The sequence below is a fragment of the Aythya fuligula genome, chromosome 8, assembly GCF_009819795.1.
Source record: "Aythya fuligula isolate bAytFul2 chromosome 8, bAytFul2.pri, whole genome shotgun sequence".
Classification (NCBI taxonomy): domain Eukaryota; kingdom Metazoa; phylum Chordata; class Aves; order Anseriformes; family Anatidae; genus Aythya; species Aythya fuligula.
The window spans coordinates 25,677,223-25,691,247 of NC_045566.1; the positions used below are offsets into that span (position 1 = coordinate 25,677,223).

The window sequence follows — 14,025 nt, forward strand, 5'->3', positions numbered from 1 at the left end:
CTAAACAGCAGGAAATGAAACTGCAGCATCTTCCAGCTCTCCCCCCTCCCCTACGTCTCTTACACCTGCACGCTCCACGTCACTCTCACCTTCAGGCACCACTAAAGGTAATACTGAAATTTGGGACCATGGCACTGCTACTCTTCGGTTTCAGCTGAAGTGACATCTACTTCTATCAAACACTAACTCTGTCACTGTTAAAGCAATCCGGTGATTTAGGTTGTGCGAGGCCAATTATACTGCAGCAAAATTTGTTAATATGATGAAGACATATGTAGTTTTATTTATTTATTTATTTTAATTAAATCAGATGTGGAAATTTGAAGCATGCGTTTTAAAGAAAGCAATTACAATTCCAGCTGCAACATGCTGTTGTTATGGGTTCGTGTTTTCCTTATGGACACCCCTTGCCCTTGAGCTCCCAGCTGAGAATTTCACCCTGAGCTCTCACAGTGCTACTTACCTGCAGTTACCTCAGGTGCCACAGCGGTACCTGAGGATCTGTGGGAAGAAGGTCCTTCCCAGATCGATAGCATGAAACAAAACAGCCCCATTCACGTGCTTTCTGCAAGCTGCGTGTTAACTCACGTCCTTTAGCTGGTGTTCTCAAACACGTGAAGTCAGTACATCCCCTTACCTTGCTAAAGGATTGTCAAATCTCATTGCCACAAAGGCATCCCAGAGAGATTGGTAGGAATTTGGCATTTCATGGTTTTGCAGACCTCATTGTAAGCTACGCTCTTGGGATAAATCCAAGCAGGTGTGTTACATGCTCTGTGCAGGAACTGGAGAGCAATGCAAACTTGTTCTTGCCAGTGCTGGAGGGAGGCATTTGATTCAGAAGACAAGTGGTAGTCTTTCTGCTTGAAATGAACTTCTCATGATCACACATTGCTCACTCAATGATATTTTTTCCTCACTGTTTAGCAGGAGATGAAAATCAGGCACCTACCAGCTCTTCCCCCTCCCCTCTGTCACCTCCATGCTCCACGTCACTCCCACCTCCAAGCACCACTAAAGGTAACCATGAAGTCAGGACCGTGGCACTGCTGCTCTTCTGTTTCAGCTGAACCAGCATCTGCTGCAGCCTTCCTGAAACTATGTCCATCCTTCAGGATGCACAGCAGACTCCCTGCTCAAGGAATTGGGACTTCTAATATGGAAAATTAGAGCCTACATACATGTATATACTTGATGTTTTGGGGGTCTAGTAGTTGCTTTAGAATAAAGTTTTAAAGTTTAGAATAGAGTTTACTTTAGAATAAGTAATTATCTGGGGAAAGCTCAGCTGATAGGAGGAAAGAAAGTTTCTTTTTATTTAAAAAAAAATAATATAATATGGTTGCCTGTGATTCCTTGAAAATGTAATTTACACATTTTCTCTTTGTCTTTTTCAGGAGCTCAGAACGTGACAACACCAACTAGTAAGAAACTTTTTATTTACATTAAGAAATTCACTGACACTTTTTTCAGGTTGTTTCTTCTTTCCATTTCCTGTGTATAATTGTCTTGTGTAATGTGTGCAATACATATAATTCAGCCCGGTGAAATGAAATACACTGTTTTAAGAGGGAAGAATATCAAACCAGTTTGGTTCTGAGTCATGTACTTGAGTGTATTTTAAAACCTAGCATTTGTCATGGAAGATGTGCAGTCCGTGCCATAAGGGGTTACACTTACTGGATGTTCGGTTGCCGCCTGTTGTTCTCCCTTACACCATGACCCTTGTGCATTCAGCGTACCTTTGATTGCTCCAAACGCACAGTGCCTCAGCGCAGGAGAGCTCCCAGTGGGGCTGTCCTGTGCTGTTTGCAGTTTTGCTTCGTTCTGTGAGTGGGTGACCTCCGAAACACTAATGAAACCGCTGTTCCTCTTGCCACAGGTGGCATCCCCTCAAACAGCACACACCTCTCCACGCACACAGGCTCCGACCCAACCACGGGACCCAGCAACTCACCACACAGCAGCCCTGCTGCCCTTACCACACGCACTCCCACTGCCTTCAGTCATGCTTCATCAGGTTTGCCGACTTCTTTTAGGTGCCACATGCTGCACTCTGAGCTGTAGGGGAAAACTGAGTAATTTAGCCTCAGGGTAGCCTTTTCCAGTTTGTGGTTCATCAAATGGAATAGGTACCTGCAATTCAGCATAGGAGCCAGAGCCAAATTGATTATTTTCAGGATCTGGTGTCTGATGCTCAATCTTGTAGTTACCTCAGTAGTATCAAAACTCGTACTACTGTCAACAAGGTTGTTGCCAAAGCAAGAATAGGAACGGACCTAAGAGAATAGAGAAACCCATCCGAGGCTTATAAGCAGGGAGATAAATACTAAGATATAGTAAGTGATATAATGAGCAATGTGTCTTATTTGGCATTTAAGCATTACTGGATTGCTTGTTTCTGAAAGAGCACAGGCACTGTTCATAATTGTGCTGTACTGTCAGAACATAGCAGAATGTTTTAGTTCCTAGTTCACAATTACTAAGGTAGTTCTTATTCTGCTCTGTTCTACGCTGTTGACTCCAATGCGGATTATGCCTAAAAAAAAAAAAAAAAAAAAAGGAAAGAAAAAAAAATCTGTGTACATTTCAAAGATCATTAGTAAATGCTATATTCCTAAAAGTTTGCTTTCTCTTTATATAATGTATTTTCTCATTTTCTGGATATATGAACATGATCTTTCCTTCAGCACTCATCTCTAACTTACAAAAACCCTGGAAGGAAATAAAGGGGGAGGAGGGAGTGTAGCGTAAGACATTACTGATATGTAGCCATATGAAATAGTGAATTTTGCTTTTTTTAATGCTGACGTATTGTTTATTTCCTTACAGATGATAACAAAACAACATCCTTGCACAGCACCACCTCACCAGTCAGCATGCCAGCAAGCACGGGGACCATCCCCAGTCATACAATAGGTGACAAACTTGCACACAGTTATCGCAATTATCACACTACAACCACAGAAAATGTGTTAGAATGAAATAAATAATCTTGATATATATTTTTAAGTTATACAAATTAGGTATGCAAGTAGGCATACAACTGCATCAAACTTAAGGTGTTTTTTTTTTTTTCTTTTTTTTAAGGAGTAATATTAATATTTTAAGAGTAGGATTAGAGGCACCAAATTTACTGCTTGTTAAGGAAGTGAAAAACATAAACTGTTTCCATGGAGTGGCATGGTAGGAAAGTGAATCTGTCCAATTACTCAGTCAATATTACTCTCCTTGTTACTCATAGAAGTTTGCTAAAGCAGCAAAAACATGAGATTACATCCAGCGACCTGTGAACTTCTGTTTTCCAATGGCTTCCCTGTTGTTTCACTCAGCATTAATATTTTCTTGGGACCTAATATATGAAGCATTTACATGTATTGTTGTGGCAATTGTGCTGTAAGGAATTATTCAGGTCATTGAGGTGGGTGTGTGTGTTTGAGTAAAGTACATCCAGGTGTTTGTCTCCTGTCATCTTCATAACTGCTCTTCAAGTAGCTGTAGGCTGTCATTAGCTGTCTTCTTTCACAGACTGAGCTTAGCTTCTACCTGTGGGTCTCCTGCCCTGAGCCATCTTGGCCCCTCTTAGCTAACCCTCTCATTAGGGGCACTGCTCAGCCATCTGGTTCCTAGGCCAGAGGGAATAGACAAATCCAAGACACTTCTGTGAAGAAAATTAGATATCTGTCTTTTGATAGTACTCACACCTTAGTATATTTTAAATAATTGGTTGCAGGATGACGTTTTTTTTGCACAAGCTTCCGTACAGATTTCCTAAATACCAGCTCTTAATTTCTTCTGGATATTCCAGTGTAACAATAACTGTAAAACGATCTGTACTCTTGAATTAGTCCGTTTCCAGATACACGAGTAACTATGCATAAAGTAGATAAAATGTGTTTCTTTGGTGACATTGGAAAGTGCTCGCTTAGGCATTCCATAGCATTCGTATCCCAGCAAACTGCTGTAGCTTATCATACCACTGCGAGAACGTGATTTTGGAATATTCTTGTGTAACTTTGTATGCTGAAATGTTATGAAAAAAACAGTTTGGTATCATTGGAGAATGATGAAATGCACATGACTAAAATAGCTTGTAGAAGAATTGGTATGTATGTGGCTGATATATTCCCCTTTTTCAAATATGAATAGGGTGCTGAATATAATTACTTGTAACGTGTTGAATGAAGAGTACCAGTTTAGGCAGTGCCAGTTGTCTTCCTCTAATGCTCTGTAAAAATCATACTTGCTGAAGTACACCTTCATTTTGTTTTCTTTTCTTATAGAAAGTCCCTCAGTGCCAACTGAAGAACCTTGTGGTAAGAACCAAACCCCTTATTTATCTCAGCCCTGATATTTGAACATATCAGTAAACTCAGGGAAAACTTATCACTAAAACAAATGAGCTACCATTTCAATTTGCTTTATAAACTGTCTCATGCTTCTGAAAGATTTGCATTAAAGTTATTAACAGTTCTGGTCTTCTAATCTTCATTTAGAGTTATGTTGAATTGCCTTTGAACTAGGCTGTCAATGTAAGGGCTGCAGAAGAGATCTGCTTTCATTCAACTAGGCTCTCTCTAATTTTTCCCCATACTGCCAATGAACACATGCTGCAAACTGCAGTTCATAACTATAGTAAATCCAAAGCTTGGATATTGGTTTCTCTTTCTTCAAAATGAGAGAGCTGTCCCCTCTCCAGTTTTCAGAAGTGGCTTTTATTATTTAATGGTTATGAAATGTTTTAAATGAGAAAATCTGAAGTTTCTGGACAAACAAAGGTTTCAATGTGTCAGAATAAAATATTTCGCTTTGAATTGACATTTTAAATTAAAAAAAAATGTAGTTCTGGAATGTTAATCTTTTTAATTCTTCGGTTTCCTTTACTAGAGAATGACTTAAAACAATATTTTCCTAAGGAAATTTTCTCTTTTAAATATTTTTAAGGTAACAAATAACACTAAAAATAAACGAGGCAATTTTGCTGTATTTTCTGATTCTTTAGCACCTGTGATGCTGGGGATACCAGATACCGCAAAACATTTAAGAGTCCTTAAAATTGTCATGAAATGATTATTTGCTTTTTTATTCTTCTCTTTTAGATGATAATATATCCTACAGCACAGGAAATGGAACAGACGAGGAAAACATGGTTGAAGTTACACTGAAGAATCTCAAAAACAACACAGAATATGTTATTTTGCTCAAAGATGAGGAGAAGTCATGGGTGAATGTCAACACCAACACAGCAAAACTTAACAGATGCAGAATATATACACTTACATCTAACAACCACACATGCAAAAGTATAATTATTCCACCTGGTAGGTATAGAAGGGTCTTAGTAATTTCCTCCCTCCCTCCCTCCCTCCCTCCCTCCCTCCCTCCCTTCCTTCGTTCCTTCCTTCCTTCCTTCCTTCCTTCCTTCCACATGCAGTAATACAGCTTTCATGGATTTCATAGTCTATTATTGTTTTTACAGAGAATCAGACAGAGGTTTTCATGTAAAAAATACAATTTTTTCACTGTAAAGGAAAAGTGAACTTCATCTGCATCAGTCATATGCAGCATGGCTAGCAATAACAAGGCTGGCCAGCACTTGAGAGCTACTATCTATGTTGGATGTTTTGTTCACTAAAGTTATTGCTTTTGTTGAATTAAAAGTTTCATTTATGATTTGAATACAACAATTGTTTTTGTCTAATGAATACTTTTTAAATTTCATCTTCTTGTTAAATTCTTTGCACATCATTTTGTGCCAATTATATCTTCATATTGCAGAACAAATTAACAAATATAAAAGAACAAATCAATATTTAAAGAATCAATACAACTAATGTCACATTGCTATTTAATATTTATCCTTTCTAGATAAAAGCCAGTGTTCTTTAGAAAAGAAGATTCTTAACAACACATCTGTACAGTTCTGTTTTAAAGACAATACCTCAGATACAGATTGCTCAGGTGCCTGTAGTAATGTGAATGTTAGCTGTGAAGGTAAGACACTTCTAACATAATTTAAAATGCTTATTTATTTATTTATTTATTTATTTATTAAGCAATATAGATGGTGTCTTTGGATGAGACTGGCAGGTTTAATTAATTGTGCCAGCATGAGGGGAAGAGATGTTCAGAATTTCTGGAGTGGGCAGGTTAGGAACTACCATTCCACACACTGCAGAAGATCTGGGGGAGAGTTCAAGCCCAGAGAGCTCATTCCTTTAGTTTACCAGCTTCACAAATTGCAGACTTTTGGAGGTGTTGAGCTCCTGTTTGAAGGCCTGAAGGGGAGCTGAGAGCTTGGAAATCTGAGTGTCTCTTGTGAGCTGCTCCCTTGCAGACAAAGTGGGCAGCTGGCTCTGCAGGCTTGTGAATAGCTGAGTACAGACACTCTGTGCTTGGAGCTTGCCAGCCTTGCAGACTGAGAAAACATCGGCTTAAAGGTAAATGGTGTGGTAAAGAAGATATCCCCATGCTCCATATCCCCATGTTCTAGAAAAATGCACGACGAATATTCTCTTCAATGTTTTTATCAATGACCTGGACACAGGAGTTGAGTGCATACTAAGTACGTTTGCAGATGATACTAAACTGGAGGAGCTGTCACTTGCCTTGAGGGTAGACAGGTCTTGCAGAGAGATCTTGATAGAATAGAGCATTGGACAATCATCAACTGTATGAAATTTAATGCTGGATTTTGCACCTGGGATGGTGTAATCCTAGGTGTATATATAGTCTGGGGAACAAGTTGCTGCAGTGCAACCTTCTAGAGAGGGATCTGGGGGTTTTGGTTGATTGTAAGCTCAAAACAGGTCAACAATATGGCCTGGTTACCAAAAAGGCCAACCGCATTGTGGGGTGTGTTAAGCAATATATAGCTAATCACTTGAAAGAAGTGATTGTCCCACTCTGCCTAGCATTGGTAAGGCCTCACCTTGAGTACTCTGTGCAGCTTTGGGGTCCACAATGTAAAAGGGATATAAAAATAGGAGTGTTAGTGATGGAAAGTAAAGATCTATGCAAACTGAATTGATGTAAAAGAACCTAGAACTCAGTCACTTGGGTTCACTAAGTCGTACACTTTTCTGTTTAGGATATTCTGGTAGTGTACTAAAAATTATGTTGAATAAATATGGTAGAGAAAATCCTAGTTAAGATGGTATAATATATATTTTAGATATGATTTGATATACTTTTAGATATATGATATACTTTTAGAGTTGTGAAAATTATGGGTAAGCCATTTTTGTGTCTACCTTTCCAGAAACATCTTGGCAGTCAATTGGATCTTGCGTATTAATGAACAATTTAACACCAAACCATCCTTACAAATGCAAACATACAGTAGAGTATTCTGGAAAAGAGTTTGTCCTTGATTCCTTTGATACAGAAACAGAATATGATGGCAAGTATAATGCTTAATTTTGCTTTGCATTCCTCATATTTCATTGCAAATCTGACTGTCTGTGCTTCCTGGATGATGAAGATAAATTTTGAGCAGCATGCTCAGCCAGTCTCAGGTTCTCCTCCTGCTCTTATCACCACATCTCCTGTATTTATGGTAGTTCTTTGACCACAGTCACAGTTGTCCTTTCTCCCTCCAACCCCAGGCTCAGACCTGCAGTCTCAAACCTTCCTCTTCTTCCCTAAGAGACTGTGACTTTTTATTTTTAAGGATGAGAAAGTGGCAAAATGTAAGCAATTTTCAGTGAAAGTGAAGACAAAAGAATAAAAAAAAAGTGCAGAAAAAAGTGCAGCCCTATAGAAAAACAAATATCAAACTCTTGCTTGTGAAGAAAGAAGATAGAATAATTGCAAAGAATGTCTCCAGATAAAATGATAAAGTATTATACAGTATTGTCCTTGGAAATGGCTTAGCATTATTTTATAAATTAAACAGAAAATCACCTTAAATCAAGTAACCTTCAAAGAAAATTTCAGGATAGAAATTTAAAGTTGGTTAAAATTATAAGGAAATCAAAACAATGTATAATAATTGGAATTGTTGAAGAATTTTAGTAAGATGTGATGTTGCTGTATTCACCTATATCCTGAATTGATTAAATTTATGAAATTACTCTAATTTGATGCTGTTATATGTACTCTATAATTGTGTATAATTTCTCTGAATGAAATAGACTATGCAAAATCTTACATTATTGCTATCTTGCTTTAATATCCAATGAAACTGAGTTTAATTAAAATAGAAATAAAATGGAATATTTTGCATTTTCATTCTAACTTTTCCCTCCTATCCATTTTTTTTTTTTAAACAACAAAACAAACAAACAGCTCCAGAAGCACCAGAAAATCTTACATTAGAAATTTCTGTCAAAAGTGTAACAGTTAAATGGACACCACCCAGCAAGAAAACTCTTATACATGGCTATTATATAAACTGCAATGGCACTGTTAAGGACAGTAAGTATATCCTCTGTTGGTACAAAATAATTCCTCACATGTTTTAATATTTAGTGGGCACCAAGCATGAGGCAGTGTCCAAACATATTGGAATTTCTTAAAAATGCCCAGTAAAAACACTAAATTATTATTATTGTTCTACAAACCTTTTTTAAAAGTTTCTTTACTTTGAGGTTGCTCCAATTCAACTATGTGGTTATTCAGTTTATTGTTTCAGAACATCACTGTCATCCTTCATTTCTCAAGTATCTTGTATTAAAATGTGACCAGATAATCAGTTGCCTGATCAGTTTTTAGAAAGGTGTTGTCTGCCTCAGAAAATGACCTATAGCTTGCTCATTTATTCTCAGAGAAAATATATTATCATCTAAAAGTTTTAATTTTTCACAAATCAGAAGATCAGAAGTTTGTGGGGAAGTGAAATAATTTTCTAGGTGAAAACTTTTATTTTTATTTTTTAGAAAGTTTAAGGACAATTAATACAAAAACTTTTAGCAGTTACCTTCCCTTAGGATTTTTCTTTCCTGTTTCAGCTTAACATAGTAAGCTTGGTGGTTTCTAATAAAGCAACACTGAACCTATTTATTCCTCCAAGAATGATAACAGGAACTGAATTTCTAAGAAGGACTATGGATATGTGTACACTTATTGAAATGGTGGGAAGAGCAGAAAGGGAGCCACCTTTTGTGTAACATTAATGTTGTAAAAGTCAGGGGGTCCTAATTACAGAGGGTGGCATATTCATGCTTACAGAGGTAAAGCCAGGTACTTGTCTTCTACTAAGCATTCTCTCCTTTCATATGTGCTGTTTCTGTGGTTAGTCTGGCTTGGCCAGTGTAGGAGACCTAGGTACTATGCTCGGGTGTGAGGAGGTCTCATCTGAAGCAGCTGTGCTTCATGGAGACATCAAAAAGCCATTGCCTCAGGCCACCAAAGCCCCAGCTGCACTGTAGGTAGTAGCTTTGCTCATGCTGCTCCTCGGACAAATACCTTTGTGTCCTGCTTGCCACCACTGAAAGCAGATGGCATCTCCTGCATCATTACCAGAACAAGCTTGTCCAGCGTGCAGAGTGACTTCAGACATTTATCTAGTAAACTCTTCCCAAGCTGAACAGCGTTTTCACTTATTTTTTTTTTTTTACAGAGTTTTGTGATACCTGAAAGTACCAGCCTCTCTTTGTCTATGTACCTTATGTTAGTTTCTAATTATGCTTGTTTTAATGACATACTGAGGATGTAAAACAAAACAAAACAAAAAAACAAAAACAAAAACAAAAAAACCCCTCAACTTCCTACTTGTTTATTTTGGGGAATATATATATTCTTCTTCCTGAGCATTCACTTAGCATTAATGAGCAAGACAAACCAACCAAACTTCCTTAGGACAAAGTAATTAAAAAGGAAGTACACAACAGTGGTTTTAGGTAGCTCTGATGAGGTGAAAGAGTTTCTGTGCTCCTAACATATGTATCTATTTTTATTTTTTTTTAAAGGGTCAAATGACACGACTGAGTTTACTTGTGATGAATTAAAACCTTATACCAAACCTTATGCCAAATTCGATGTGTCTGTAGCTGCATATATATGTGGCAGACATAGGATAATTCAGGGAAATTGGAGCAACACCAGTTCTACAACAGAACCAGGAAGTAAGTCTTGTTTGCTAACTGTTATGGACAAGGTTGACCCTAACATGAGAAATATGTACTTTCTTATTGTACTTTACATTTTTATATATGTTGTTACTACTACTCAATAAACTGATTAATATTAGATTTTTTTTTTTTTTTTTTTAAAACTAACGTTTATATGATTAGTGTTTCATTTATAATCATTTAATTTTAATCTATTTTTAATTTATTCATTTACTATTTTTATCTATACTGGATTTTTCAAAAAAATTCTGCATTCATTTGGGATTTTTTAGGGGACTTTAGAAAGCTTTATGTCTCCATGTAGAGAGAACATTCAAATTAAGCAAAAAGAGAAAGAGAATCATAGAATCATAGAATATCCTGAGTTGGAAGGGACCCATAAGGATCATCAAGTCCAACTCCTGGCACCGCACAGGTCTGCCCAAAAGTTTAGACCATGTGACTAAGTGCAAAGTCCAATTGCTTCTTAAATTCAGACAGGCTTAGTGCAGTGACTACTTCCCTGGGGAGCCTGTTCCAGTGTACAACCACCCTCTCAGTGAAGAACCTCTTCCTGATGTCTAGCCTAAACTCCCCCTGCCTCAGTTTAACATCATTCCCGCAGGTCCTATCACCAGTGTTTACAGAGAATAGGTCACCTGCCTCTGCACTCCCCGTTGCGAGGAAGTTGTAGACCACGATGAGGTCCCCCCTCAGCCTCCTTTCCTCCAGGCTGAACAGGCCCAGTGCCCTCAGCAGCTCCTCATACATCTTCCCCTCTAGGCCCTTCACCATCTTCGTTGCCCTCCTCTGGACACTCTCCAACAGTTTAGTGTCCTTCTTGTACTGTGGTGCCCAGAACTGCACACAGTACTCGAGGTGAGGCCGCACCAGTGCAGAGTAGAGTGGGACAGTCACCTCCCTCAACCGACTAGCGATGCTGTGCTTAAGAGAAACTTCTTTGTGGAATGAAAGCTACAAAGATGTGCAGAATGTACCTTCTATTCTGTAGCTGTCTGGTTGCTCTAAGCACACCTGCATGGCCAAGGATACACCAATACTAATATCTGTACTGTGTTTCAGTTAGTTTGGCAGTCAAATTCTAAGACTCCTCATTAGGTTATAGCCAAAAAGCATACCTAGCATTGTGTTGTCAGAAAGGTCTGTCCTCTATGGAAAGCCTGTCCCCTTGGCCACGATTCTTTGTTTCACGTACATGTTCTATCAATATAACTACAAGAGCTGAAAAAATACAGATTTTAAAGATATTTCCAGATTTTCGGATGCAGACATTACTACTTCCTAATTTATTGTTGCTGTTTAATTAGTTTGTTAGTTTGAGGGTGGTGATGGTACAGTTATTTTAGTGGCTTTTTTTTGTTTGTTTGTTTTGTTGTTTTCGTTCCTTTTAATCGTCGGATATAGGGGCTCTTACAGTTCTCATTCCTTCTTTGAGCAAAAAAAAAAAAAAAAATCATGTTTGTCTAATTTCTTCCAGTACTTTTTTTAGCTCTAGTTCCCCCAGCTCCAGGCTCATCTAATATAAAGCTACACTACAGGGAAACTATGATGGTTTATACTTGCTAGGGTAATAAATTAATATTTTCTTTATTGCAATAAATAATCAAAAATTACTTTTTAGTGAAAAATAAAGTGTTATTTTTGTGCTAGTGATGGTAGGCTTTTTATGTGTGTGTGTGTGTATGTTTTTGTTGTTGTTGTTGTTTTTGTGTATTGTTATTGTTGTTTTCCGAATACTAGGAAAAAATAAAAATCTTTCATTGCTTTTAGCACTTCTGGAAAGCATGTAGAGTTGGATATATTAGAACACTGAATCTGACTCCTGTTGTTATTAAATTTGTTTCACTAGGTCTTTGGGAAATAGTTCTGACAGACTATTATTTTGAATTTTGAGTCCTATCTCTCTTTGGAATATACAGAGCTTTTGCATCCAGTTTTAAATATAAAATATAAATATCCTTAAAAACAATGGAATATCCCTATTACTCTGGGAATAACTGGGTTAACAAGTTTTAAATTCTATTTGGAACAATATGGAGATCAAAATTATCACCTGAAGCCCCATAGGGAAACAAACAACTGGTAAATGGATGGATTGATAATGTAATATATTTGATCGGAGACTTAACTGTAACCAAAACTGAAAAATGTATTTAATTTTTAAACAGTCCTAATATGAGCACGATTATTTTTTCTTTATGATTATGATTTATGATTATTTCTTTATGGTTATGATTTATGATTTATCTAGAATGAGCATATTTGCATTTTGGAGACCCCACTTTCTGGGGATATACTCATATTTTAATACCTTGGGTGGAGATTGTGTTCCATGACACAAGTTTAAGGGTCTAGAAAATCAAAACAAAACAAAAAAAACACACGGTTCTCTTATTTTTTGAGGAAGTAAGATTTTGCTTGCCTTCATGAGTTAATGGTATTATACATTCTCCATGTATGTAAACATACAGCAGCAGATAACATGATCAATCTGATACTGCAAGAGTTTTATTTCTTGAAGAGAAGAATATATCATTAGAGCCTAACTCCTTGGGACTAGAAAAAATGACATTTTGTAAAATATTTTTCTGATCTCAACAAACACATTCCCTCAAGAAATGCTCACTTTCTCCTCGCCACAGCTTTTTCAGCAGCATACTGAGTAGGAAACTCACAAACTTGCCCTGTACAGAAAAGTGAGCAACTGCCACCTGCCCAGCCAAGTCATATGTCCTACTAGCTTCTAGATGAAATCTGCTCATAAGGCCACACACATCTTAACTCTTCATATGAAGAAAAAGACAACTGCATTTTTTTTTTTTAAATATACTGGCTTGCTGAAGGTTATTTACTTCCTGACTTTCTGAAAGGGTTAAAAAACTTTCAAGGAAAGATCCCACATCCCCAGTCTCAAAGCCTTTTGCTGCAACATACGAAATCAGAGCTAGGAAACAAATTCACCTTAACAGATTTATAATCATTAAAAAGTAAAAAGTTTCTGTTTTTTTTTTGTTTGTTTGTTTTTTTTTTTTTTTTTTTAATTGGCATTTTAGGACAAGGTGATGCTTGTAGCAAAAGAATACTTTTGCAAAATACACCAGTAAGTTCTGATAGGAGAATCAAGTTACAGCAGCTTTGAAACTTAGACGTTGACTTACACTGAAAAATTTGTTTGTTCCCATGTTTTGTTTGTTGTCTTATGTTCCTGAAATGAGAAAGTGGTGTCAGTAGCAAGAGGTGAAGTTGCCATCTTATTATCTTTGGCAGCCTGACTGTTGGTAGAGTTCTGGTCCTCCCAGCTGCTTCAGCTCCCCTTTACAGCTTTTTCAGCTCGGATAAGGCTATGATTAACCCAGCATTGATTTTATTCGTATTGTTAAACTGCGACTGAAATTTTTAAGGAAGCAAATGTATGACATTATTAAGAGAGAAGATAACAGACATGAACCCATGTGGTTATTAAAATATTTGGTTTCAAGTTACGAGAATGGAAGGAGTAACACTTCTTTTATAAATAGAACCAGATCCGGTGGTTGACTTGCATCTAGATCTGGACGGTGATAATGCTGTCAAGATTACCTGCAAAAATCAACAAGTGTATGGGAAAGAAACACAGTTTATATTATCCTGGAATGATCAAAAAGAATATCGTGATCGTTGTAATTTTAAAATACAAGATCTCTCATACTTAACACATTATGACTTTGAGGTAAGTAAGCATATGAAGCTAAAAATCTAAAAAAATATATTTTCATTGTTTAGGTGTATTATATTTGATCTTTGAGAAAAAGGCAAATATGGTCCATCTGTAGCACATTCCTTATGTGCTATTCCATATAAGTTCTGACAGCATGAAAAGTACAAGCTGAATAGCATGGGACAGAGAGAAATTTGTGTGTCTTAAATGTATCTGATATTACAATTACAATAATTACACATTTAATGAATATCT

General features: G+C 37.0%; 1 protein-coding gene across 1 annotated transcript in view; it reads left to right on the forward strand.

Moving 5' to 3' along the window:
* Window positions 1-53: 53 nt before the first annotated feature.
* Window positions 54-14,025, forward strand: part of PTPRC (protein tyrosine phosphatase receptor type C) — a 31,629-nt gene continuing 17,657 nt past the window's right edge. Inside the window, exons 1-10 of the mRNA XM_032192300.1 lie at window positions 54-107; window positions 931-1,020; window positions 1,398-1,424; window positions 4,284-4,316; window positions 5,100-5,321; window positions 5,869-5,994; window positions 7,262-7,402; window positions 8,290-8,418; window positions 9,912-10,067; window positions 13,592-13,782. Coding sequence (XP_032048191.1) covers window positions 5,147-5,321; window positions 5,869-5,994; window positions 7,262-7,402; window positions 8,290-8,418; window positions 9,912-10,067; window positions 13,592-13,782 — 918 coding nt within the window. The 5' untranslated portion in view covers window positions 54-107; window positions 931-1,020; window positions 1,398-1,424; window positions 4,284-4,316; window positions 5,100-5,146. The remainder of the gene's footprint in view (window positions 108-930; window positions 1,021-1,397; window positions 1,425-4,283; window positions 4,317-5,099; window positions 5,322-5,868; window positions 5,995-7,261; window positions 7,403-8,289; window positions 8,419-9,911; window positions 10,068-13,591; window positions 13,783-14,025) is intronic.